Raw genomic sequence first — 26,909 nt, 5'->3', positions numbered from 1 at the left:
TTTTCTTTTTGATGCATGTTGTGTTCTGGAATCGACAGCACCTCCAGCGCCGAGTTCATTCCTCCAGCTGGAGTTCATGCACAGGGCACAAAGGTAGCACAAGACTCAAAGCTAATCACTGGAAGCCTGATTTCAGAGGTTTAAATTGGACACCAGCAGTGCCTAGGCCACCAACGGGTGAATTTTCACCCTGTGGCTTATTCGGGGGAAAGGTTGCCTGGCTTGGTCAGAGGCTCTGAGGATTGGTGCACTATTTCGGGCATGAAGACTGCAGGAAGGTTTTGTAGAAAAGTCCTCTCAGGAGTGATTTCCTAGCGTGGAGCTTCCTTAGGTCACGACTTCTGAGCAATGCACGGTGAGTAAGACTGGAAGTGCGCTGGCAACAGTGAGCTGTTCCAAGATGGAAAGCAGGCCCTGTGCCTCGGCAGCTTGTTGAACGTGGACCCTGTAACTATCATCTCCAGCATCTCATCATCTTTCATGCATGTTTATTCTCCCAACATGTCTCTGCAAAACTATTGCACATGGAAGCAAAGTGACGTGTCCAGGGTCACGCAGGAAGTCTGCGGCAGTTCAGACAGAGATGGTCTCTTTGAAGTTGTGTGCTGATCCCTGGCCCATCACCCTTGCAAGGCAGAGATGCACCGATCCAGGCTGAAGCCCAGCTACAGTAGCTTGAGTTTATAGCACTTCCTGTTCTCATGATCCCATTCAGCAACTGCTGCCTAACATGCTGTACAGCACTAATGGCAGGGGAAATTCTGGCCAAGTCCAAGAGGGCAAAATCCCCTTATTACAAAAAAGGATCCGTGTCGCACAACAGGGAAGGGTGAGGTTCCCCCCACCCCCAACAGTCCTGAATACACTGAAGGGTATTCAAGAAAACTCCTGTGGGAGTTTTCACGATGAGGCCAATGGGAGCAGAGCCTGTGTAGGTTCCCATGCTGTACCCATCATTGCAGTATCTGGCCCTGGTTGTCACCAGCCCCTGCCACATGCGTTAATCTGCACAAAAAGAGGGCAGTGTCAGTCGTGCTTGGGATCGAGCCTGCCTCTTTCAGCGGTGATGCTTTGACCTCTCTGTCCTCCCCCTTTGTTAGCTAGGTCCTTGCCACCTCTGGCTTTGTCCAGCTGTGAGACCTGCTTCCTTTAAACCACATGCATGTGCCCCTTCCAAACAGAAACCAAGAAGAAGACAGTTACTATGCGTTGGTAGCAAATCAGCATCTTCCTGCCACTTCAGGAAAACTGGCTTTTTATGTGGTGCCTCTGTGTACTCCTCTGGACAGACAAACAGATGTATTATGCTACATTCCTGTAGGCCAGGTTTTATAAGCGATCAAAAACCAGTCTATACCCATAACAAGTTCGGCGCACACACACTGGTTTAAAAATGGTGAAACCTGGTCTAAAATTTGCCCCCTCCCCATCAAAAGGCATATGTATGTATGTTCTGTTCTCTACTGATCTAAACTATGCCACTTACAGAAAAACCACATAACTCGGATTGATTCTGCCTTGGGCTTTTTGAATGTCTGTCCCTAGCCTTAGTGACAGGCAGAAAGCGGAGCAAGCCTGCCAGCCTTCACAGGGTGGCATAAATGCAAATGTCCCATGCAAATGTCTCCCAGCTGCCACTCCTTAAAATATCCCCACCCAGTGCCTGCTCCTGAACTCAGATGACAGCTGGACGGGTAGCTGTGCTTCCAGGACAGGCTGAACTTCAGGGTAATGTCTGGTATGAGGTGCTCTATTTACAGCACTGAGCACCCCCTGGGTGGCAATTTCTATGCATGCTTGTGCTGGGGTTAGTGGGTAGAAGCCACTTGCACTTTTTTAAGCCCTGCCATCCAGGAAAGGTGGGTGGAGTAGGCGCCATTGGACTCTCTCTTCTCGCCTGCCTGCTGCATATCCAGCACAGTTAGGCTGCAAGCCCGTGGAGTTAACGAGGTTGGGGTCGTTTGCAAAGCGTGTCAAGCAGAACGTTCTTCGCCAAACTTGGCAGCAGAGGAGGTGCTGCCAGGACTAAAACCGAGCCCGCTTTTTAAGTGCCATCTTGAACGAGTGACCCGCATTATTATCGCATTGGCCAGGGGGCTAACACACGTAAATCGCATCAGGCCAATCTTGCAGGGATCAGGTCGACCAGTTTTATATTAAGCCACCACATATGTAGAGCACATGAGTAGCTGTTTAAGGAAAGCCTCTTATTTTTTTTTTCCCCGAGGCTTAGTTTCCTCTGTCGCGTGTCCTGGGGCCTGGCAGCAGATTCAGAAGAAAGCCTGTCTGAGCCCTCCCAACTCAAGGTCATTGGGATTGTTTAAAGATAATCTCCTCTTGTGTGCTTAGACTTGCCTGCAACTTGCCATTCTGTCTTTCTAAAATTAAACTGCTGGGGAGAAGTAGAACAGTAGCCTCAAACTTCACTTGTGGGGCTGGAAAGGCAGCTGTACGTTGGGTCCAGGAGGTGGAGATGTAAGAAAAGCATCAGATCTCATTGCAAATGCGGCACAGGCTGCAGTACAGCTCAGAAGACGGTGTCAGCTGCTAATGTCTTCTCTCCGTGCTGCTCTGCTGTGCCTGCTGGAGCCGCACTGCCATGTAGGAGGTGCTAAAGCTCCTAGTAGTATGCCACGTCCTGGCTAAAAGAAGAGATTGATTTAAGGAGCTGGCATCTGCTGAAGCCAGCGAGTGTTTTGAATTCCAGGCCTTCAAAACATCCAAAGTCAGGACCCTCGGGCTTTGGAGATTTGGCTTAATCAGGAACATATTTTTCTCTCTCTCTAAACCCTTCTTCCCCTACACCCTAATGTTGCCTTCTGGTTTCTGTACATTTGCGTTTGGGTCATATGTCCAAGCTGCTTTCTTTATTTTTTTATTTTTTTCTGCTGGAGGGCTAGAAATGTACTTTTAAAGATGGATGAAAGGAGGGCTAGGATTCTTGGGTCAGGGAGGTGGAGTTGAAAGAGAAACATCAGATCTCACTGGGTGTGGGATCGGATTGCAAGAATGGGCCAGGCTGCATTTTCTGGCCTTTCAGTTCAACAGGAGCAAGATCAAGATCCAACTTTGCGCAGGGCACGACTCTGTGCAAACCAGCTGGGTCTGGGGATGAGCTGAGGGCACGGCAAAGCCCGGGATGCCGCCGCAGAGCCCTGTGCCCACTCAGCAAAAGTTGGCACGTTCAGTTTTCCTCGGACAGGGCAGGAGCCCAAGCTCGTTGCTCAGGGCAGGAATTCTGCGCTTGTTGGCTGTGGTGTTTGGTGTCCTGGGTGTGAGTTGTCCCCCGGGCGTGCAAATACTCTGTGCTCTCCAGTTGGTTGGGAGCCTGGCCAGGATGGCATTCTCTGTACTGCTTGCAACAGGGAACAGGAGTTTTCCCCCTTTAGGTCTCACCTATGCTAAACTCAGACGGAGCCAACTCATTTAGCTCGGTATGTACGCGCATGCTGCGTGCTATGATGTCGGTGCAGCTATATCCCTAAAATAAAGGTGTCTTTTATTATTACAGCCTACCCCCCGCTTCCCATACAGAAACACCTGTGCTGCTACAGACAGCGCTCCACCCGTCCTAGGGATTGTGCTTGCTCAGGAGAACTTGGGATATTCGTATCGGGAGAGTTTGCAACCCAGTTGACTTGCAGCAACAGCGCTGTTGCCAAGGGCCGAGCTGCCTAGCTGTTTGCTGTGGCCTTGACGTCAAAGGATGCTTCTTCCCCACTCAGCTGGAGCACCTCAGTGGTCCCTAGCAGCTGTTTGCTGTGCATGCCCCTGGTCAGCGCACAAAACCTCACCTCCACAGGGGCTAAGGACCTGAACCCTGTGACGTATTCCGGTTCTGCTGCGTAACCATCGCAGCACGATACGTACCCAGTATTGTGAGTTAGCGAGACCCATGCGAGATCTGTGGAGACCAGGCCCAATACCACACAGTGGGTTGTTACACCCTCCAACCTGCCAAAAGGCACGAGTGTGAAGGGTCAATACCCCAGGGAAGAGGCAGAAATCATCATGGGATGTAGCTGAGGCACGGGTAGCTCTGTGGTTGCAAGTTTGTTTTTTTTTCCAGCAGTATGTAAGTCAGGCTTGATCCTGGCCTGCTGGTAAAGTGTGACAAAAAGCAATGCTCCCTGTCCCTCCCCCAACACACACAAGCATCCTATGAGCCACATGAGGATGAGGATAGGTGAGCAGCTTATCATGGGGTCACTTGTTTGCTAACTGCCTGCGTGAATGGGGAGGCTGCTTGGTGGTAACGTAGCCCTCGGCACCAGGCACCACAGTTGGTTTCTGCCTGTGACCAGGGTGGGCAGCTACTGGCAGAGGAGCCTTTCCCAAAAACGGGTTGTTGGCGTGGTGGTACCCAGAACTGGAAAGGGACCTGCTAACCAAATGGGTGTCTCCGCCTCTTGACATCTTCTTTCTGAGATTCTCTTTGCTTTATGTCCTAGAGTTTAGCTCCCAGGCACTGGCTTTGACCCCTTTCTCTGCTCTTCAGCCACGGTAAAGGCCATCGCTCTCTTGAATCTGCTCTGGGTGGTCCTGCTTTGGCAGCAGAGAGCAGTCCCTGGCCCTCTGCCATTTCCACTCAAAAGGGTGCAAGTCACTGTGGGATGTGGATCGATGGAAGGTGAGAACAGAGAGGGACTGCTTGGTTACAGCACAAGCGAGCTTCTGTTTTTTGCTGTTGGCGAGGGCTTGGTGTGGCGGAGCTGAGTTTATGAAGTGTCAGTTCCTATGAGCTGTCGCAGCATGTCGGACCATTGAGTCACTGAGGCTCTTGCCTTTGGACAGATGCAGACTGATGTCTCAGCTGCCCACTTGTGCTTATCGTCACCCAGGTCATATGTTCTGTCTTGATGCAATCCTAGGGTTTTAATAGGGTGCGTTGTTTCTTTTTTTGGTGGGGAGGAGGGATATACTTGCAAAGCCAGGTTTTCCAAAGCAGTTGGCACCCAGCAACCACTGTTGGGGCAGCCGGGGGCTCTGCACACATTGTCCTAAGAGTTTTTGATGATCTGGCAGTATTTAGATGGCAATCGGGACCTGAGCTCCTGAAAATCCTGGTCCCCGGTGGGCATGCTCCAGCACTTCAGGACAAGCTGGCTTTTGTGCTTGTAAGAGCTAGACCCACAAGCTGCCTTGGGAGCTGAGGCTATTGGGCATCTCTTAGGTACCGTTCGGTACCCTGCAGGGCAGGGGCTCGCACTCCAGAGAGTGGTTCAGATCCAAAGGATTGTAAAAAGGAAGCTGTGAGCCAGACGCGCAGGGAGAGCAGCAGCGTGCCCTGGAGTGCTGCGCAGACACCAGACAATGTGGGAAGAAGCAGTGCCGGGGGGAGGAATTGTATGTGGCCCGCTCTGCAGCGCGACGCAACAGATTGCTGAGCCGTGTAATCTGCTGTGCACCAGCTTTCGTGGCCAAGAGAGCTGCTGGCTTGAGTGAGAGTTTTCGCGAGCAAGGATGTGTTGCTATCATGCACTTGTGCGTCTGTATCCGGGACCCTCTTCTTCCTTTTGTACTGTTTTGTTTTTAGACCCTTCTCTTCTTGCCACCCTGCACTTTCAGGGTGTTTAGAATATACTTTTCTTTTTTCCTGTCCCACTTCTTTTGACCTGACAGGACCAGATTCTGCTCTCTGGCATCAGTGGAAAGAGTGGAAGGATTCTTTGGGATTACTCCATTTACGTAGGTGCAGTAATGACTGGACTACCAAACTCACGATGTCCGCGGAGTATCTTCTGTCGCTGTGTGACATGACATTCTCATAAGCTGGCTTGGGGGATGTGGTCTAGGTAAAGTTACTCTAAAGTGGGTGCACAGCTGGTTGAGGACTCATTTGTGAGTATGGGTTTCCAGCTGCTCACTGTCAGACTGGAAGGATATATCGAGTGGGCTTCCGCTGTTTTGCACGCATGACGAGGACAAATGGAGTGGATCCTAATTAAATCTGCAGACTACTAAGCTGCGAAGAGTTGCACGCCCTTTTGGAGGACAGGGTTAGAACTCCAAATGATCTTGGCAAGTTGCAGGAATGGTTTGAAGTAAATGGGGTGTAATTTAATAAGGACAAGTGGAAAGTACAACGCTTGGGTAGAAAGAATCAAATGCACAAATTACCAGGTGGGTAATGGCTTGGTAGTTACTCTGTGCAGTGGCTTTAATCCACGTGCAAAATGGCTCATTAGTGCAGTGTCTCGAGGCCTAGGTGAGGCATCTGTAGATTGCTCTCTTTGATTCAGGTGCCATCTTCTGCCTAAATCCCCCCTTCATGTGCCTAAGTTCCTTGGTGAATCTTGCTGTTTTGGCATTTGTTTGTCTCCTAGATTGGAAACCAGGTCCTCTGATTCCCTGTGTTGAACTCTAACCACGGCCCCCGCACTCTACCCACTCATACTTGTAATTTTAAATCTGGAGGACGAAATTCAGAGAAACTCTAAGTCTGTTGCGTTTACTGACTGACTTCCATATGGGTCACTGCTTGCTTGCTGCATCATGCCTCGAACAGTGGGAGCGTGGGTATATTGGGTAACAAGACTTTGTGGCTCATGCTTAGTTTTGGAATGATAGGGTTACCAAGAGTACTAGCAAAGTAATCTAGGTCGCTTTCCAGCCTTGATGTTAGGGTCAGAAGCAACCTCAGTAGGTCATCGAGTTTGACCCCCTGTCCGAAGGCCAGGTTGTATCCTGCATCTTTCGAACCTGTTCAGTAAAGCACACAAGGGCTGTGACACTTCAGTGGGGGGTGGGATGGATCTTAAGGCTTGGCGAGGAGTTAATTATCTCCTGTAGTAGAGATTGGCATTGATTCACTATTACCAGTCCGATTCTACTATCTTCTTGGCCTTCGAAACTAGAGAAGGAAGCATACTCTGGTCCCACACTGTTCCTGTTTGCAGATGTTGAATCGCAACGTCACGTTTTTTGGGAAGCAGCATAGCACTTGTGACAGACAAGTTCCTAGCAACAAAATATTAGCAACGTTGTCACGACTCATTTGAAATGCTGAAACCTCATAATATTTCTTTCCATTTTGTGACCATGGGAAAGCCCTGAACTTTGAACCCATTGACTAAAAGTTGCACACCACCTGTCTCGGTTTTGGCATGGAGGACAAAGTTGTGGTAAGACCTGGCTTCAGAAGGTAACTTGACTTGCTGTTTTGCCAGAAGCCAAAGGGATCAATTTGCTTGTGAACTAGCAGAAACCACTGATTCCTAGGCTGACATTCTCTGCAAAACCATACGATGTGTGCTTTTGGGTTTTGCTTTTAAACAGAGGGTAAACACTTTTAAAAGCACTGAAGTACTTGGACGCTTAAGTCTTACCGAAAGTTGGTAGGATTTAGATCTTAGTCGGAGGCTTTTTTTGCTAGAAGAGGCATGCTCTCACCACATGCATTGGAGAGCAGGAGGTAAAGTCCTGCTGAAGACAGTTACTGAGTGCAAGGTGAGAGAGAAACCCTTGTAGTGGATTTTTACCTCGGGTTAGTTAACTCCAGGAACGATGTGCTGAGCATCTGGGAATACCTAAAATAATTTAAATAATCTGCAGGCAGTTGGACCATGATTCATGTCTGGACTCCTGCTTTTGAGAAGTAAATCTGATTCCTATTCAACAAAACCTAGAGATAGGAGAACCTCAGACGGTCCAGTTTGGGTAAGGACGTCCCAGGTTTGACCCAAAGCATTTCTATGTCTCGATCTCCTTTATACTGGCAAAGTTTAGAATGGGTTAAAGATCCCCCGTGAGTTGACTGGGGTCTTCATCCGTTGCCCTTCAAATCCAGCTGTTAATCATTCAAGACTAAATGCTCCCATGGGATTTGGGAAATTTGGCATCTTGTAAATTCAGGTGTGCAGGACAGCGAATAATAATGCAGTCTCAGTTGGGGCCTTTGTGTTATTGTTGTTTGCTAGTACTAATTATAGAAGGAAACGAAAAGATCACCAAGCTCTTCCTAGGCATGGTTTAGTCTGGTCCCGTATTCTGCTTGCTGCATTTCAAAACTCCCGGGCATTTCTGTGAGTCCCCTGCCATTTTGGTCCCATTCAGACACCTTGTGTTGCAGAACAAACACTTGCTAGTCCTTTATAGAGATTTTTCTTTTGTCTTTTCTGGATAGGTTATTTTCCCTTTATCTAAAAATAGCTCGCTAAAGTTACTGGGACTGCTGCTTCCGAACAGGGGTAGGGGATGAAACCCTAGTCCAATCTCGGGAGGTTTGCCTGCAGCACGGCCATCAATGGGATTCAAAATCATGAGTCAGATCCCAAAGGCATCGTGAGACCTGAATTAAAAATGATCAGAGGTTTTTGGAGGAGGCTTTCTTTTGCTTATGACCCTTCTGATTCTTGTTTTTTATTGCCTTTGGGGTTTGAGCCTTGAAGATTCATTTTCTCAGGCTTTTTCTTTCTTTCTGATGGTAAGTGTGAGAAACTCCTCCACTTCTCCCCTCCTCCCCCTTTTTTTTATTATTATTTTTTTAAATGAAAGTTGGGATAGCCATGTAATCAGATGGTTCCAGGAGTTGGGGCTTTAAGAAAAATCCTAAATGCTGTAAAACATGATTAAATTGTGGGAGTTAGCAACCATAAGTTTGGGCAAAAGCCTTGGGGGAATTCTTAGGAATGGGATGCTTGGCTCAGATGCTGCATACCTTCTACCGGCCAGTTTATTTTTTTAATTTGAATTGTTGCAAATTTATGTTGGAAACACTGAACAAGGGCATTAAAACAAAACTTGACCCTGTGCAGGAAACAAGCTCTTTTTTTAAGCTTCCTGGCCTGCTGGGTGTTTTGTATTCATCTTATTTGAGCCTTGTCATGCCAGTCTCCCTTCCCCCAATTAGTGGCTTGCTCTCAGCATAACTTTCTATGCAGATATCTTCCTGGGTTTAATTTTTCCACCATTAAACTTCTGCAAATGACAACCTGGGTTTATACTGAACATAAAAGGTTGGGTTGGGTTTTTTTTCCTCTGTGGGTGGCATCCACCAAACATTTGTAGCTGAAGTTTCCAGACTTTTGATCAAAAAAGTCCAATATTGCTCCTGAAGATTGTGGTGAAAAAGAATCCCCCTTTTCCTGTGCTGGAGATAAGGGATCATGACTCAACAACTCGAACCGCTCTAATCGGGACCCAACGTCCCTTCAAATACTTTTGGGAGAGCGAGTGTAATATGCTGCTGATTAAAAAAGCACATTTCCACATCTGCCTACTCACAGCTTAGATAGAAAGAGGATTGTGGAGAAGCCCGTGGAGCAGCTGTTAGGCACTGCGCGAGGTATGCTGTGCAGTCCCTACTGACCCAGTGATCTTGAGAGGGAGAATCGCAGCTGAGATGAGTAACGAGTGAGTCAGATCACAGGCAGTGAGGCGGCAGCTTTACAGAAAATGCTTTGGATCATACAAACCAGTGGCCATTTTTTGTACCTGTTTCTTCACAGAGAATACCAGAGGAGCTGACCCTGGATGCCTTGCTGGAAATGAATGAGTCAAAGGTGAAAGAAACCATGAAGAGATGTGGTGCCAGGGAGGAGGAGTGTTCCCGGCTCAATGGAGCTCTCAGCTGCTTAAGGAAGGTGACCGAATCAGGTAGAAATGTCCTTGTTCTGTGCAGTTAATGTCTAATTGGGCAGCGGCTCTGCTCCCCCTTCTTGTTTCCCGTTCTGTAAGATGGTCTAAAATTTCTGGAGCATCTTCTCCCTGGCCTTGTTCTGTGACCAGCATCAAAAGCACAGTTTTTTGTTTCTGAAAGCACGGCAGGCTTCAGTGATGGACACAGTCTGGATCTGGGCACGCATCTGAGGCCGCGATTGGGAAATGGCTGCATAGAAATGTCCCCCTGTTGATTTTGTAATAAACCTGCTTCTTGTGTCCTGAGGTTTGGGTCTGATGTTCCAGCCTTCAAATAGCTCTGTCCAACGCAGCGTTTGCAGCTGCAGAACTTGCAGATCATTCCTGCTGGGCCCTGCCAGCTCCAGAAGGAGCAGCTGTATCCCTTAACTCAGTATTTCTGGGTTTTCAGCGGTTTTTTTTCTGAATTCAGCCTTGTGGTGGGGCATCTAATAGCTCCAGGAGATTGAAAGTGTTCAAAGTGTGCTTTTAGTCACTGAACTTACTTCAGTTGAAAGCAACAGAGTCCACTGCTTTTCATGGGCAGTTGGGTTCGGTCTCCTTTGCACGTCAGCACTGGCCAAACGCCATTCGCAGAATCCAGGCTGCTGGTGAGGTAAGAGCCAGGGAGAACCCAGCAAAATCTTCAAGCTGCAAGGAGGGAAGTCAGAAATGTGACTGGGTCTGGTCTAGCATCACTGGAAATGGATGCTTGGATCCCCATGATGCTATTTTCTGCTTTCCGGTGCGTACGCCTTTGGATTTGTACGTGTGCTGCTTGCAGCAAACTGTTACTGATCTGCAACAGATCTCCTCTTGGTACCCATTCTGTTGCTGAAAGGTGTCGTTTCCTTTTGGTAACGTGACCATTCATACCCTTGGTGAATGGAGGGACGTGCAAATGGAAAAGTGCGCAAAGAGCTTGATTTCGTGTTTCCTTTTTGGGTTTTTTTCCCTTTTCTTCTGATCTTTCCACGATGGATTTTCAAGTACTTTCCATGCACAGTGACAAAAGAGCCATTGCCTATAGATTGGGAAAAGTCTCAGTCTCCTCTCAGACATGACACTGGAGCCAAAGCTAGGGGTATTTACATGTTTGTTCCTCGGAAGAGTATCTTTCCCAGCAGGGAGCTAGGAGCCAGGACTTGTGGGTTTTACTGTCAGCTCTGCCACTGACTCTTATGATCGTAGGTAAGATGTTTAATGCCCTTGACATCAGATTGCTTAAGCACGTGCTTAATTTTGTGAGGGACAACTGCCCATTCCCCCCTGCCCCCAAGTGGGGAAAATCATTAACATAAATTAAGTTGAACTGAAGCAGTTATCTTAGCTTGGACTGCAGTGTCTCCCACCCTGCTGTTGTGTGTTTTGAAGCCTGAAAGCTTATATAGTTGAGAGACAAGGGTCAAGTTTGCCCAGCAAAAGATGTTACCTCACCTTCGAAAATCTTGCTTCTCTCCTTCCCTGTGCTGTCGCAACTATAACAATAACTGTTAGTATGCGAGTGATCCCCCTTCATGTCCTGGACGTTTGCTGCCTGCAGGCTCCTGTCGCTCAGCATCTCGCTCCCGTAATTACTGCTGGGAGCAAGTAATACTTGCCTGCTTCACAGGAGCCCTCTGAAGTTCAAGGAGGTCCTTGAGCAGAGGCGTTTACAGAAGATGCAATAGTCTCTGGGAAGCTCTGGAAGTTTAATTTATTCCAGGGCCCATCCTCGGTAGCTTTTGTAGGACTGATTAAATTAATTAAATGGGTATAAACATGGGAATTTGGGGAAGGATACTGGCACTCTGGCTCTAATGGCAGCACCTGTACTTTGATATTGAAGATATCTGGCATGTAGTAAGTGATAGGCATTGGTAGGCACCAGTAGTAGGCAGGGGCATGAAAATCTATTTATTGATAAAAGAGATCCCCTCCCCTTCCCTTCCCTTCCCTTTCACTGTCTGCCACATTTATGGAGGCATTATCACTTCTACACATGCTAATAATTATCAAATGGGATTTACAGGCTTCTGTAAGTGTAAGATTTCCACTGGGCGTTAGGCACTTGACCTGTTGAGACACTTTTGTGAATACCATTAGGTGACTGTTCAGCATCTTTAGCTGCCCTGGTACCTCTGTCGGTCTGGCCCCGGGCTGGCAGTGCAGCCATGCAAACTTTTGAAGTGTGTGGCTGCAGTTGAGGAAAGGGGAACTGTTTCCCTTGCAGTCATTTTAAGAGTACTTTTTGCTAGTGGTTAGAAAAGTCTTAGGAGTGAAACAGCTGCTAGGGAAAAACCTGTTCTAGAAAGTCCATGCTGGGTTTTCATCCTTTGCTAATGCTGATCACGTTGGTGAACAGGTGGCGAGTTAAAGGACGATCTACTCTGGAGCCTTTCTGACGCGCGCCGAGAGAACAGCTCCGCACAGCTGCTGGAGCCCTTCTGTGCCCCAGTACCCACGTGGGCTCACGGCATATCACACCTGGCAAAAGGCAACAGCCCACAGCTGCGCTCTGTGTCAGTGTCCACTCTGCCCTCCTCAGAGTCTCTGGCCTTGAGTCAAGGACCTTCTGCCTGTTCAGATAACAACCTCCTGGACCTCTGTAGTTTCCCTGCCCATGGCGGTAGAGTAACCCCTCGGACTCCACATAGCATCACCATCACGCCGCCAACCACCCCTCAGTCAAAGAGGAAACAGAAGTTCAAACCTCCGCGGACTCCCCCTCCTCCTTCCCGGAAGGTTTTTCATCTGTTCCCTAATTTCCCAACCCTCACAAGAAGCAAGTCCCACGAATCGCAGTTGGGCAACAGGATAGATGAACTTCCTCCAATAAAGTAAGTACGGGACATTCCCTCCGTTGCTCGTGGGGCTTGGGCTGTGTTTTATCGGGGAGGCTGACTACACGGAGTATTCCAATGCAAAGGCATGTAACTTGGATGCCAAAGTAACCAGGAAGTGATGGAGAGTGAAACAGACCCTGTGTCCTGAAGTGACCAAAACTGAGAAGTAGATATACATGCCCTACACGTCTTACCCCGGGGGTGCCAGGCCTGCAACATCTTGTGCAGCTCTCCCACCACACTTCCTACACTAAGTTGCCTTGGACCAGTATCAGTATTTTCATGGATCCAGACGTTGAAAGAGGTGGTGTCTAGTGACCTGGTCACAGTGCCACTCTGTTCCTTCACCATCCTCCTTAAGCAGAGGCCACAGCACAGCATTCATGGGAAGGGGGCTTGTGGCTGCAATCTATCTGAGATTTGTATTTTTACCCCTGAGGCTTGGATAACTTTGCATTTGCTGAGGTTCCCATAACATTTTTTTGCAACAATGTCATGCCTAAATGCCACATCCAGCAATTATACCCTGCCTACCTACATTCTCCGCAGTTCACTGGGCTGCTGCTTGCTCAACACTGGGTTTTGCTGCGGGCTTTTAAACAGCTGCCCCATTTTTAGTGTCTTGGTGACAAAAGAAATGATCTTTGTGTACAGATTTGCATGTCAGCTTTGGTTTTGTGACATGCTTGTTTAGAAAACCTGAGATGGGGGAGGTTAACAAGCACTGTATTAATACATGAAAGTGGCCAAGAAATACCCCAATTTATGGGGAAGCCTAGATAAGACCCAAACACTGCAGCTGGCACCAAGCAGCACCAATGCACAGAACTCTTTGGAGGAGCTCAGAGCAAGGACCTAGCTTTACAGATTGCCTTTACAAGGGAATTGCTTGTGTGCTGTCCCTGAGCTGAGGAGAGAAATTCCCTCTTGCATATGGGGAGGTTGCCAATTTGTGAGTTAAGATGGAGGCGGGGTGTGCTGGATCTCAGTGCCCAGCTCTCTTCAGAGCCATGATTTTGGTGGTGCAACATTGTCATGCTCACTGATCTGCATAAAAGAGTTTATTGAAAAAAATCACATGGGGCCATGTGATGAACCCTGTGCTTTTCAGTGTGAGGGTGTGTGAAATTTCTCTTGACCCCCTAGCTCTGTTGGGTCTCTGATCGCTGCAAGGATATAACTTCCATGTGAAAATGGGTGAAAGGCATGCCTTTGAACTGAAAAGGTCTATGGCCAGCATATAACTTTTGTTTTAAATCCAATGAGAAAATCCTGGATTCTACTGAAGTCAGACTCCTCCTGACCTCAGTGGGGCCCATGGCTGTGTGGTGACTCGTGCATCATTTAAGTGATGCTGAGACTTCAATGGGGCAAATAGACCTCACACGTCCTCTGAGTTGTGTGTCCTCTGTGGGGTTTTTTCGGGGTTTTGGTTTGGTTGTATTACATGGAACTTGTAACTCAGGTTTTCAGAGGCACTTGGACACCATAATTATTTGGGTGCCCTGCCCTCATGCCCCTTAGAAAAATCCCAACCTTCTTGACCAAACCTACTTGTCGAAGGAAGTTCTGGGGAATTTCGTCACTTTTGCACAGGACTGACTGATGGCAGGTGAAGAGATGCTTCAAAAGCAGAGGTTGAATTTGAAACCTCGACCTGAAAGGTTGCAATCCAGCGTGTGCTCCAGAAGAAGTTTGTATCTCCCTTTACCTGATTTATTCATGTCCAAAAATGTATGTGTGTTTGTTTGTTTTCTTTTCCCCTTCTAGGTTCGGTAAGAGACTTTGGGGCCATCTTCACTTCACTGTCCACGGGGGGGGAATTGTGTGCCTGTACCCTGCAGTATGTTCCTCTTTGCTACCTTTGCAAGTCTTCACTGTGGATGCATTCACCCCGGTATAGTTGCATCAAGCTGCAGGTTCAGTCCTCTTTTTGTCCGCACTAGCTCTTCAGAAGATTAATCCAAAGAAACCTTGAGATTGTACAGATTGGACTGAAGTTGAAGCTGACTTATGGGTTTTTTTCTTAAGTGTTGTGATTCCAGACCCCTTTGTATCAATGTCTGGTAGTTAAATCTTTAACTTCATTTGTGGGCACCATTGCCTCATTCTACATCTAAAGAAATAGAGCCATTACGTAGTCCTAGAAAGCTTTTCTTTGGGGGAAAAAAAATGGTTTCCGATTCAAGCATAATGAATAACACTGAAAAACATTGGGTGCCTTAAATGTTCAGTGATGTTATCAGGAAAAGGGATCTGGTGCCATCTAAGGACAGAATGAGATATTGCAATGATGGATTTTCCAGGGTCCCTGTGGATGCTAATGGAAACTTGATTTTTGCATGACCACATATTGCATTAAGAAAGTAAGGCAGGTTCTTAGGCAGACAAGTTTCTCTGGGTGAATCTGATATCCTTTATTAAACCAACTTAAATAGTTGGAAAAAAACTTTTAGCAAGATTTTGGGTTTAAAAACCCTTTGTCAGGCTGAGGAAGCATTTCAATTCTCATGTCAAGCCAAGTGCTTGGAGGCAGTGTGGCTTAAGGACTGGTGGGCCTGGACTGGGATTTAAGCCACCTAGAACCCACGGCTTCCACTAGCCTGCTGGGTGATCATGGTCTAGTTGCTCCTTCATTCCCTGCCTCAGTTTCCCCAAATGTAAAACACAGACATTTCCTTCCTTAGCAAAAGCAGTGTAAGACCTCCTGCTGAGAAGCATTACTAAGAAAACAACACTTGTTTCATAGTTGTAAGACAGGATGTGATGCAACAGCTTTCTAATTAAATCTGTCCCCTTATTGGACATTTGGCAAAAAAAAATGAGGATGCTGCAGGTTTTTATCCCCACCCCGCCCATCTATTAATGATCCCCTCGCTAATGTTACAAGGTATGTATAGTGCTTTCCTCCTGTTAAGTGAATTGCCCTGTGAGAGCAAGTATTTCGGAATAGGAGTACAGTTTGCACAAGTTAATCTCAGTGTTGAAGAGGACCCTGGCCTGTTAGGTGAAGGCTGAGAGGGGTGGGTTCCCATTTCATGTGTCAAATCAGTGGGCACTGGGTCCCTCCCTCGAGGTGCTTCTGTATACCCCAGCCTAAACTAGGAACAAAGATAAACTCATGTTAAACTGCACTGATTTTTAGAAGCATATATCCATGTATTCACGCTCTATTTAAAGGCTGTATTGCTTTTTATCTTGTAAATATAATTTATAGAGCTGTTTCAAACCATGGGTACTCTTTTTGAGGCAGGTACTCTTTCTGAATTGCATTATGTGCTCCCTCAACAGATATTCCTCATATATCCCCTCAGATGGTACGAAGAGACATTGGCTTATCTGTCACACACAGGTAAATGGCAAAAACCGTTTGAGCCGCAAGGGAAACCAACTGGGTGGTTCAGAATGGGGCAACATCCTATTTTATTGGAGCTTGTAGTGGTGACAGATGAAGCCATTTTAAGGTGGCTTAGGTGCCCCTCTTTGGAAGTTTAGCTTTAACTTGGCGTTTCCTGGATTGCTAATGGTTTGTAACTCCAGTGTTTTGTGCTAGAGAGAGGTCTCTGCCAGCTTAGCTTCCTCTTCGCAAAGCTGTGGGATCCAGCAGTGAGGAGAGGAACAAGTGGGTATTCGTGTGTTCAGTGGTTTTCCTGACAGACAAGCTCATCTCCAATTTTTTCCTGGACCACTCATGCAGAATTTGCCCCCGTACAGAAGATTTTTGTTCTACGCAAGCTTCCCATGTCAGCTCCATGCTGTTGCTGGCTTTCTTCAGCTCCTTTTCATTGAGGGGGGAAAAAAAAGAAAACAATAGTTCCAAGAGAACCCGTTTCCTTTTTCTTAGGGAGGGCACATTGTCTGACTGCAGCCAGTTTACAGTGCTAGTTTGGCTGACACAGTGGCTTTGTTTCGACTGTCCCAGTGTAATGCTTCCCTTCCCTTCTGCTTAGATTCTCTACAAAATCTTGGTTATCTCAGATGTGCCACGTGTGTCAGAAAAGCATGATGTTCGGAGTGAAGTGCAAGCACTGCAGGTGAGCTCCATGGTGGACCCGTGACTGAAGGGTCTTCCAGCATTATTCAGGATTATTTATATGTGTGATGAATGTGTATTTGATTACTATTCCTGGCTGCGAGGCATGATGTACATGTGACTTTGTATCTTTAAGCTGTGGTTTTATTTCTTTAAGCAGTGATGCTGCTTTTGGGATCAACAGTCCTACCCAGACTGTAGAGATCAAGTACGAGGAAACATGATCCAGCAGCTTGGGGCATGCGGGACTGAGGTTTCAGTCCCTGCTTTGCCACACGTGTGCTGTATGGTCCTGGGCACATCGCTTAGGCCCAGATTTCTAATGGGAACAAGGTGTCTTACCTTTGAGGATCTTGCCTTTGTTCCCTGCCTGTAAAATGGGGATAACAGCACTTCATGGGGCTTGTGTGGACCCCCTCACTGAAAAAGGAGGGTGCTTGGATGCTGCGATTTAATAGGGACCATAGAAGTACTTCAGATAGCAGGACTCCAACAAACTGCAGGCACTCTTCCCAGCTTCCCTTTGCACTTGGCATGAGGCCTACAAGGGAGGACTTGATTCTGTGTTGCCTGACATAACTTGTCATTTTAATCTCTCTCTCTCTCTGTTGTTCACAGGTTAAAATGCCATAACAAATGTACTAAAGAGGCCCCAGCTTGTAGAATAATATCCTTCTTTCCCTGTAAGTTTTTTCTGTGGGTTCTAGCATTTTATATACAATTGTTTGTGATAATTGCAATGAGAATAAGTCTGAATAAAACCTTTCCCCCACCATGTCTTTTTCCTCCCTTGTTTTCCTGACTCTTAGTAACAAAAATAAGGAGGACAGAGTCTGTCCCTTCGGACATCAATAACCCGGTGGATAGACCTACAGAGCCGCAGTTTGGAACTCTCCCCAAAGCACTAACTAAGAAGGTATGTGGGGAATGACACTTGGGTGGTCAGTGTCTGTGAGCAACTGAATTGTGAAATAGCGAGAGGCATTATTCCTTATGTGTTGTGGCTTTGGCATCTCTGTTCAGAGTCCTGGTTTTGACATGTGGCATGTTCCACTTGTAAAATGCACATTTTGCATGGCTGTAGGCTCCTCTGCTTGCCAAGGAAGACCAAATTGTAGATTTGGAGATGGAAAAAATAGTGTTGGCAGGCACGTTCCATCAACTATTTGTTGAACAGAAGGCCAGGTTGCCAGCTACGTTTTTCACTGACGCTTTTTGCTGGGGAAATGAGGGTGACCCATCACCCAGCTCATTCAGTGGCTTCTGTTGCTTTGCAGGATCATCCCTCAGTAATAAACCACCTAGACTCCAGCAGCAACCCATCTTCTACAACCTCCTCCACACCATCGTCTCCAGCACCTTTCCAGACTTCCAACCCTCCCAGCGCGACGCCTCCACCGAATCCCTCGCCTATGGGCCAGAGAGACAGCCGGTTTAACTTCCCAGGTAACTGCTGTTACAGCAGAACAGTGTGAAATCCCAGGCTGCTGCTCAGGCCCTTCCTCACCAGAATTTCCTGGGGACTGTCTGAATATGGTTTTTTGTCCTTGGTTAAATATTATGAAGCTAAGAAGTGGGAACTTATATCAGCCAAGAGGATCCAGGCTCATACCCTTCAGATGCGTCTGGTTTTGAAACGTCTTTGGGCTGTACCTAGTATTCTCCAACCAGACATACTGAGAAACGTTTACAAGTCTCTTGTGATCTGATCTTTCCATTTCCTCCTCTTTTTTTTAAGGGTGTACTAAAAATCATTGATAACTTCCTCTGGTTTCTCCTTCGTATTATAAAATGCATGCTGCTTGCTGTGTTTATCAGTGGCCTTATATCATGATCAAGTTGATTTTACCAGAGCCAGAATGTGGAAAGGAAACCAAGATAAAATCTGTTCCATATGCATTGCCTCTTTTAATGAGCATTTTTGTAATGCATTGCATAGGTCAATCTCTGCCTCTTTTAGTGAGCATTTTTGTAATAATGCTTCAGTCACAGGCGAGATGGGGAAATGTCTGCCCCGATGGTCTTGCCAAATAAAGATGCAGTCCTGCAATTTTTATTTTTGCGAGTTATGTGAAGCCAGTGGGACTTCTTGTGTGAGCAAAGACTGCTGATAAGTGCTGAAGTTGAGCAGAGGGGGACAGTGTTTCTTTTAGCTGTCACATGTCACACTTTTTTTCTACCAAGTCTTAACATCATGTACTGTCAAAACAGTCATCGGGCCTTACCTTTAAGGTGAGGACTTCTGTGTCATGTTTGGGATTCTTCAGACTTGAGCAACGAGGTTCTCTCTGTATTGCAAGGAGACTGTACCTCCAGTCTGGGGAGAGAGCAGTAGAAAGGTGCCTATGACTTTTATGTGTATAGTCCATGATCGTAGCCAAAATAAGGGGATAACTGAAAAGGAGCAGGATTTGAGCTCAGAATGGATCTACAGAAACCCATCTGGCAGTTTCTTGGAGTAAACTTAGCAAGAAATTGAGATGGCCAGATCCGCGCCGGTGTAACCTAGCATTTGAAGACAAGGAGAGACAGTTTGCCATGTTAGTCTGAAGTCAGTCAGAAAGCAGGGTAGATATGAATACCCTGCACAATGTGTCCTTGTGGATATGTCCATGGCTGGGGTCCCAGGGAGGCTTGGGGAAGAAGCTTCAGTTCCCCACTCCTCAGCCTCCCATCCCCATCCCCCCATATGGGGAGAACGAGACTGACATCCTATGAAAAGAGCAGTGTTTTGAGTTCATGCTAGCAATATTATGTATGCCGTTTTGCACCACCTGCGGTCCTAGCCACTGCGTGCCCATCTAGCCACTTTCCCTATAGTAACTCTGGCTTTGTCCTAATGATTGTATTTCACCTGTCATATGCAGGCTCCCCAAAATGCATGTGCTGATATCCACCCGCAGTGCAGGCTGGTAATCTACTAACCTGCTGCTCAAACAATGAGTTGGGACTAATACATTGAATGTGTGGGGCGTTTGCTCATGCAGTCTTTTGACACTCTAACTTGTTTGTTCTTTTTTCTGGTGATCTCTCTCTTTTTTTTTGCTGTCCTTTTTTGTTTAAAGCTGCCTACTACATTCACCACAGACAACAATTTATCTTCCCAGGTGAGTTCACTGCTTTAATTCTGCTAACCAGCTGGTGCCACTTCTACATGAACTTTAACTGTCTTAAGCCTTCTGCATGCCGTCTGTCCCACCATGGTGCTGCTGCATTTCCAAAGCCTAAACGCAAACTATCAAAGCTTTTTCTCATCTGAACTGAAACGGTAACAATCCAAACCATTCTTGCCTGGTGCGAGAGATCCTGGTTCACACTTTAAAGTGAAATTGCCATGTTCAGCTGTGGAAACTTGAAGGGTTCTGCGTGCAGTGGTGGTGTCCCCTCGCAGTATGTTACTTCTGGTTTTTTGGATCTGCAAATGAGACTCTTAGTGGGACAAGTGAAAACCACTCCTTTTAAATGGATCTGGTTTCCCAGGGTTTAAAGAAAAGTTTAGCTCTTTCTGCTGCATTTTGCCTTTCATGTCAAAGTTGCCATGTAGATTGTTAGGTTTGTTCATCCAGGTGATGCAACAGTTGTGACTACTACCAACAGATTCCCTCTAATGCATCATTCAGTCCTTTTCATTTTTTTAAAAGGACTTCACTGGAAAATGTGCACAAGGAAGGGAGAAAGAAGAGTAACAGTGGTGGAGTGCTAGTATCTAATATCTAAGTACTAGTACTTAGTGGAGTACAGGCATACCTCGGAGATATTGCGGGTTCGGTTCCAGAGCACCGCAATAAAGCGAATATCGCAATAAAGCAAGTCACACAAATTTTTTGGTTTCCCAGTGCGTATAAAAGTTATGTTTACACTATACTGTAGTCCTATTAAGTGTGCAATAGCATTATGTCTAAAAAAAGTATACATATCTTAATTAAAAAATACTTTATTGCTAAAAAATGCTAACCATCATCTGAGCCAAATGGCACCGATGGAAAAATGGCACCGATAGACTTGCTCAACGCAGGGTTGCCACAAACCTTCAATTTGTAAAAGCGCAGTATCTGCAAAGCGCAATAAAGCGAAGCGCAATAGAACGAGGTATGCCTGTACTAGTGCTCTATTTAATATCTAAGCACCAGAGACCCCCTAACCCTGAAATGGAAATCTGTTGATTTTTAAATGAGTTTTCCCTGCCCTCAATCTAATATTATACTTGATCAGATAGTCTCCCTCTTTCTTCTCGCATCCATGGTACTTGGAGATCCTTGAACAAAAGACAACAGTGATTTTTGACTGAAGAGTAATAAACTGATCTAAATGGGTAGTTACAGAATCTTGTGTCTTCAACTGATCCCTGTGGCAGGCTTTTGAAACACAGCTCAGGCATGGATTATCTAGGAAAGTTAGGCTTGAGTGGTGCCTTGAAGAAAAAACTATTGAGCATCCGTGACCAGTGCTGGGTGGTGCTGCTGATCCACATGATTCAAGTGGTCAGTCAGCCAGTCAGTCATTTGTTCACTATGAAAGTGCTGGTGCGATTTAGAAGCCATATAAAAAAGTGTGCTTACGTGTATGTCTGTGCCCAAATTGCAGGGACTGTAAAGCTAGCCAGGAGTGTAGCTGTAGCTGTTAGGCACGGGCTAATTCCCTTTAGCATTTACTAACTTCTTGGGCAGGCTTTAGCTTTATGCTGCCACAGTTACGCTCCTAGCAGTATCCAGGCTGACACAGACAGACCTCAGTGCGCTGCAGTCAGTGCACGTAGGCCGACCTAAAGGATCCCAACTGTAAATGCTTGTGTATATCCCTAATACGAAGTAACTGAAATGTCCAATTGTGACTCAGTTGAAATGGTGACTTCTTAAATCTAGCATGTACGTAAGCATTTGCATTACTAGAGTGTAAATTAATGGATGATGAGATGATTGACTAGCCAAATACTATAGATAATTGAATAGGAAAATAATCTGGCTTGATCAATGCAAACACCCGTAAGTTAGCGCTGCATTTTCTCCTCATGGTTTAAGGATTATGTTAAAATACCAGCATCAGTAGTGTAATGCATTTACTGGAAAAGAAATAAATCTTCAGTAGTGTTGCAACTGCAGAGTTTTCAGCTCTGGGCATCTGTACAACGGATATTTTACATTTGCAAATTTGTTTGATTTCTTAGAAATTCCCACCCCAGCACAAGCAGTTCAGCCCCCAGAAACAGCTGAAAACACTAAGTAAGTATTGTCTTCTGTCCTTGTGTCCTTCTGAGTTGCAGTCTATTTTTTCTAGAGTGCTTTGAGTTCTGCTACTAACTTTGTGCTCTGACAGTACAACTCTGGGGGAAGCACATGACATCTACTGACCACTTTAGGAGGTATATATTGCAGCATGTCTGGGAAAGAAATTGATTAATATCTCTCCCATTAAGAGTTAAAGTTTCCATTAATGTGCAATATACCATTATTATTGCTGGTTAAAAATGGGTTCAGTTCCCTTTGAAAACATTAACCCAGAAAATCATTTTATCTACCCTTTCCTCAGAAAGGCATTGGATTTTCTTGGAGAAATCCAAAAGCTGGGAAAAAAATTAGTGTTTGAACATATACTTCAGTTTCCTGGAAGAGGTTTTCAATACACTGGCAGTTTGTACAGAAAGCTTTACTTCCCATGAAAAATTGTTTTGGCACAGAAACTCAGTTTTCCATCAGAACTGTTTTGATGGAGATTTCACTATTACATGCCCTGTCTGTTATGCCCAATTGTCTGAGAATAATCTAACTGGAGTTATAGGCCTCTGGGCTTCAGAAGACAACATCTGCCAAGATTAACTGGCACTTAATTTGCTATATTGTTCCCCCTCGTTTTTCTGTATATTGGCTCATGCAGGCCCTGACAGTACCAGAGCACTGAAGGTCTCTGGCAGCCTCGAGTAATGCATATCAAGAGTAGAGCCATGGGAGGCTGCTTGAAGCTGCATTTGCTGCACGTATATGGCTTCATAGGAGAAGACGAGATGAGGTTTCCTGCTCTGCTGGAATTTTGATCGCTCTATGCGGTCTTTGAAATATGACCGGCACAGGCTGATCTTACTTTTTTTACTGGAAGGACCTAACGTTTTTATCTTGGCAACTAGAAGAGGCTTCTAGTCTGTAAAGCAGGGTTGCAGCATTGTTGCAGATTCAGCCCAGCACTTGTACCAGTGAAACAAGACTACTTGTGCACTGGTACAACTGCACCAGCTGAATATCTTGTCTTGCCCTTTTCGTAACTTAGGCGCCTGGATAACCTTGCCAGCAATTTATATACATGATTCTCAGTAAGTCCTGTGGGTTGTGGGGTTGTTGTTGGTTTTTTTTTTAGAGCCTTTCTATGCCTCTAACATCTAGTTGTGCTAATGCTGCTGGTCTCTCATTACTTTCTTGCTACCTGGGGACAGTGGGGTGGGATTGGGAAAGTCCAGTGAAATGGAAGTGGTAGGATCTTCCAGTTGACAGACTGTGATCTCTCTAGCTCTGAGCAGCCATTCTTTGCAATCTACATAGTATAGACCACAGCTGTAGTGGGGCAGACTGGTGTTGGGAAGTCAGTAGCATCCTTGTCATTGTAGGTGCATCTACACTAAAAAGATTAGTGCTCTTATTTCAGCAGCAGCCAGCCATAGCATATCTTGCTGCTAAACCATAAGCTTTCATCATGTCATGAAAAACCATTCAGAGCCTTACTGTTGCTGGTTATGGCTGCAATATCAAGCACTCCACTTTCTAGTGCAGGCAAGGCCTTAGTAATGTTTCATTTGCAAATCTGAAATAGTCTTAAAAAGCTCCTTTGGCTAACTGGGGAAAAAGTCTGCCTCTGGGGTGGGTTGCTACTGGAGATATGTTGTCTAGTTATTCTCTACTCCATGTGTGGCTCGAAATGCATGCAGCTTTCTAGCTTGAGTCAACGCAGTGTCCTGGTTTTAGTGTACACCTGTCTTTTCTTGATAGTGCTGATGAGCAGCCGGACCCAGATGGAGTTGAAGACCATGATGCAGAGGTAGGTTTACAAAGGCAGAAATGTCTCTATTTTCCTATCTCCTCTCATAGTCACAAATGCCCTGTGGAGGGTTAAATAGCAGTGATCTTGCCTAGAAGATATGGCCATTGGAGAGCAGTGCAGTCTGATAAAATTGAGGTCTGTACTAGGAACGACCTCTAGTAACTCGCTGCTTGTGCTGGAACTGTGCAGCTACTCGAGTAGTTTTACTTGGCAGCACAAAATTTCCCTGTCTTCTAACTATGCTCTTTCTTACTGGGCGAAAGAGCTCATTTCTAAATGTACAGGCAGGACCATTGTTAGCAGTTCCACAGCTGGAGGTTTCAGGTAAAGATCTCAAGGTGCAGTGATGGAGCTAGTTAAGCATGTGCCTCTACCGCATACGTAGGTTTAAGATCCTGGACTTGCCATAAACCATCAGATCAGCTCATTGAGATTCCCGCACAGCAGCACCCTCAAGCACATGCTTAACCCGAAGTGCATGAGCAGTGCCGTGGCATTCGCCAGTACAGTTTGAGTGCTTCAAGTCAGACTTCCTAAGGGAGGTCTCTGCTGTTTGAAAACCCAAGCAGGCTGCTGTATGGGTAGGTGAATACAGGTTTTAATTCAAAGACTGCTGCTTCATGGGGGGCTCTTCAACTGCTTTCCCTGTGGGCTTGGGGTCTGGCCCAACACTAGAACCTCATTCCAGGCTCCAGTAGGATGTTGTCATGAACTATATGAAGATTTGGGCTGCCCCCTTTTAAGAACATTACTTTTTTTCCCTGCAGCTTAGGACCAGATCCGGAGATGTGCTGAGCCATGTGTATGTATGTGGGTGTTAGATTCAGTGGCTCAGCATTGCCTGTGGTTGAACCCCCTGGCTCCAGCCAGAAGGAGCGAAATATCTTGAGGCAGGCTGTTCTTCCAGCCTTCCCAGCTGGACTCCATAGATGATGAAGCCTGGATAAGGAGTGAGGTTTTTGGGCACTTAACCAAGTCCAGTCAGAGCACGCAACCCTTAGAGGAGACTCCCCCAGTGAAGATTAACGATGGTGATGTTGGCTTGAGGGAAGCAATTCCACTAGCTTGAGAAATCTAACTAGCAGCTGGTACTTTAGCTCAACAATTATTCTCCCCCCTTCTCCCTGAAAACAGATGGAAGAACAAGAGTTGAATAAATCTGAACCCGAAGATGACGACGACGAGATAGATGACTTGCCGAACAGGCGGCCACGCTGGAAAGGGATGATTTCTCGCAAGGCCAGCCAAACTAGTGTCTACCTGCAGGAGTGGGACATTCCCTTCGAGCAGATTGAGCTGGGGGACCCCATCGGGCAAGGGCGCTGGGGGAGGGTTTACAGGGGCAAGTGGCATGGAGAGGTGGCAATCAGGCTCCTGGAGACGGATGGAAACAATCAGGACCATCTCAAGCTCTTCAAGAAGGAGGTGATGAACTACAGGCAGACCCGGCATGAGAATGTGGTGCTCTTCATGGGAGCTTGCATGCATCCCCCTCATTTAGCAATCATCACCAGGTAAGGACAGCAGTTGCGTTGCAGCTTGTGCTGCTGTCATGTTCAGATATCTGGCCTGATAGCAATGGAGACAAGTCGGCTGTCTGCGCAGCAGGGCCACCTCCTCTCCCTCCCTTTTGCTTTCAGCGGGATCTTGTGCAGGGCAGTCTTTTGTTTTGCAGCAGGGTGCGGTGGAATCTGTAGCTGCCCAAATTCCAAAGAAATTGCAGTTACGTGGCTGGGAATATGCCGTTGAGGCAGGTGATGTGAGGCACAACATCTGCCTCCCTTAGAAGATCCAATTCTAACTATTTTAATGCGGTCTCTCAAAATTTTGACCCAATTGTTATTTCAGCACCCTTTGCAGTGCACGTCTCCCTCCCTTCTGGTGGGTTGAGATTTACAGTTGCAATCAGAGTAGCTACAGGAAAATGCACTTAAGAGTTGGCATTGTTTTCCTGGCCTTTTTCCATGACTCATAATTTCTACCCCATTTGCAGTTCACTGGCCTTGGGACTTGATCATGATAGTACTTCCCAGTAGTGCTTCTGTGCCAGTACCGCATATAGCTGTTAGACCAAGGTTACTGGTAAAAACCCAGTCCGCTGCTTTTTCAGCAGCATCGGGATCAACCCTTCAATGCTTCCCTTTGGTTTGGTTGCTCAAGTAGAAGAAAAACTGATGCCCTCACTCGCATGTAGTAACTTACTATAGTGGTAGCCCTAAGAGCATTAGGAGGAAAATGCAACGCAGTCTGGAGAGGACCATTATTCTCACCTTTTCTTTTCAGAAAACAAAGCTTGCCTATACACGTGCTCCCTTCCCCTCCCCCAGCACATGTTAAGTAGCTAAAGTGTTTAATTTTCATTTTCCTGATGAGAGGAGCAGATGCTTGAAAAAGGAAAACTGTGTTAAGTGGTAGTTGCAGAATATCAGATGAGCTATGGGTTTTGCTTTTTCTGTTTCTCTTCCAAACAGGATTTGAGGAAATGCCAAAATGAAGCAAGAAATGGAAAAAGTTACTCAGGCCCCCCATTTCAGCTATTAGTATACAATGCACATTTGGTTGTTTAGATGCTCAAAGTCCCAGTGCCAACACGTGTGTTGGAAACTGGACTTAACAGCTGCTGGAGCAGTGTAAATGAGAATTTGGGTTAGTAACCTTTAGCGTAAGTGTAAATATAGTTCTAGACCCCTTTAATGTGTGCAGAATATCTTAAGGGGGCTTTAGTGTACCACGAGCTTTCCAGAAACTGTTTCTGACATCCTGGGAGTGAGCAGGAATTCTGGTCCCATTAAGGACGGGACTGGCAACACTCCCAGGTTTTCCTCTCCCAAGGATTGTCTCTTTTTTTCCCCCTCTCCCTTAGCTTTTGCAAAGGAAGGACACTTCACTCGTTCGTAAGGGATCCCAAGATATCCCTGGATATTAATAAAACCCGGCAGATTGCACAGGAGATCATAAAGGTAAGCATGTTCTCCAGGCAAATACAAGCAACATCTTTTATATGAGAAGCTTTTTATTAATTGCATCATTAAGAGCAAACTAAATTGGAGGAAATCTTACAAGGAGATGGAATTTTACTGCCTGAACTGCAGGCCTGGCTTATCTGAAAAGTCACTGGTGTCTGCAGCCCCTTTGAGCAAAGATGTGACAGTCCCCTTATTCTAGGCCTTCTCTACTTTTAGGATTCAGCCTTAATTGACCAACCACAAGAATAGTTACCCTACGAGAAGCAATGCAAGCTGCTGTTTTGAGGGGAGCAGGTCCTCAGTGGTGCAGGTTATCACAGCTCCATTGAAGGTAGATGTGAAGGGGGCTGGGATGACACCATACTAACTAGGAATCTGCCCCACAGAGCTTTTATCCCGGTACCCTAAACATCTGCAATAGGGTGGTTATGCCATGCCTGCAGA

General features: G+C 46.2%; 1 protein-coding gene across 6 annotated transcripts in view; it reads left to right on the top strand.

Moving 5' to 3' along the window:
- KSR1 (kinase suppressor of ras 1) overlaps nucleotides 1-26,909 on the top strand; it is an 89,568-nt gene that overhangs the window by 53,565 nt on the left and 9,094 nt on the right. For 5 of the 6 annotated variants that reach the window (XM_019545589.1, XM_019545594.1, XM_019545592.1 and 2 more), the window contains 13 exons: nucleotides 9,450-9,597; nucleotides 11,963-12,437; nucleotides 14,214-14,218; nucleotides 15,735-15,795; nucleotides 16,394-16,477; nucleotides 17,095-17,159; nucleotides 17,286-17,392; nucleotides 17,754-17,922; nucleotides 19,542-19,583; nucleotides 21,641-21,695; nucleotides 23,448-23,496; nucleotides 24,634-25,013; nucleotides 26,363-26,459. In XM_019545589.1, the coding sequence (XP_019401134.1) occupies nucleotides 9,450-9,597; nucleotides 11,963-12,437; nucleotides 14,214-14,218; nucleotides 15,735-15,795; nucleotides 16,394-16,477; nucleotides 17,095-17,159; nucleotides 17,286-17,392; nucleotides 17,754-17,922; nucleotides 19,542-19,583; nucleotides 21,641-21,695; nucleotides 23,448-23,496; nucleotides 24,634-25,013; nucleotides 26,363-26,459 (1,737 nt within the window). The remainder of the gene's footprint in view (nucleotides 1-9,449; nucleotides 9,598-11,962; nucleotides 12,438-14,213; nucleotides 14,219-15,734; nucleotides 15,796-16,393; nucleotides 16,478-17,094; nucleotides 17,160-17,285; nucleotides 17,393-17,753; nucleotides 17,923-19,541; nucleotides 19,584-21,640; nucleotides 21,696-23,447; nucleotides 23,497-24,633; nucleotides 25,014-26,362; nucleotides 26,460-26,909) is intronic. The other variant, XM_019545591.1, reaches the window with a different exon arrangement.

The sequence above is a fragment of the Crocodylus porosus genome, unplaced genomic scaffold (assembly GCF_001723895.1).
Source record: "Crocodylus porosus isolate Cpor-Errol unplaced genomic scaffold, CroPor_comp1, whole genome shotgun sequence".
NCBI classification, from domain to species: Eukaryota; Metazoa; Chordata; order Crocodylia; family Crocodylidae; genus Crocodylus; species Crocodylus porosus.
Note: the sequence above shows the minus strand (reverse complement) of the source record. Positions and strands in the feature narration are given on the sequence as shown.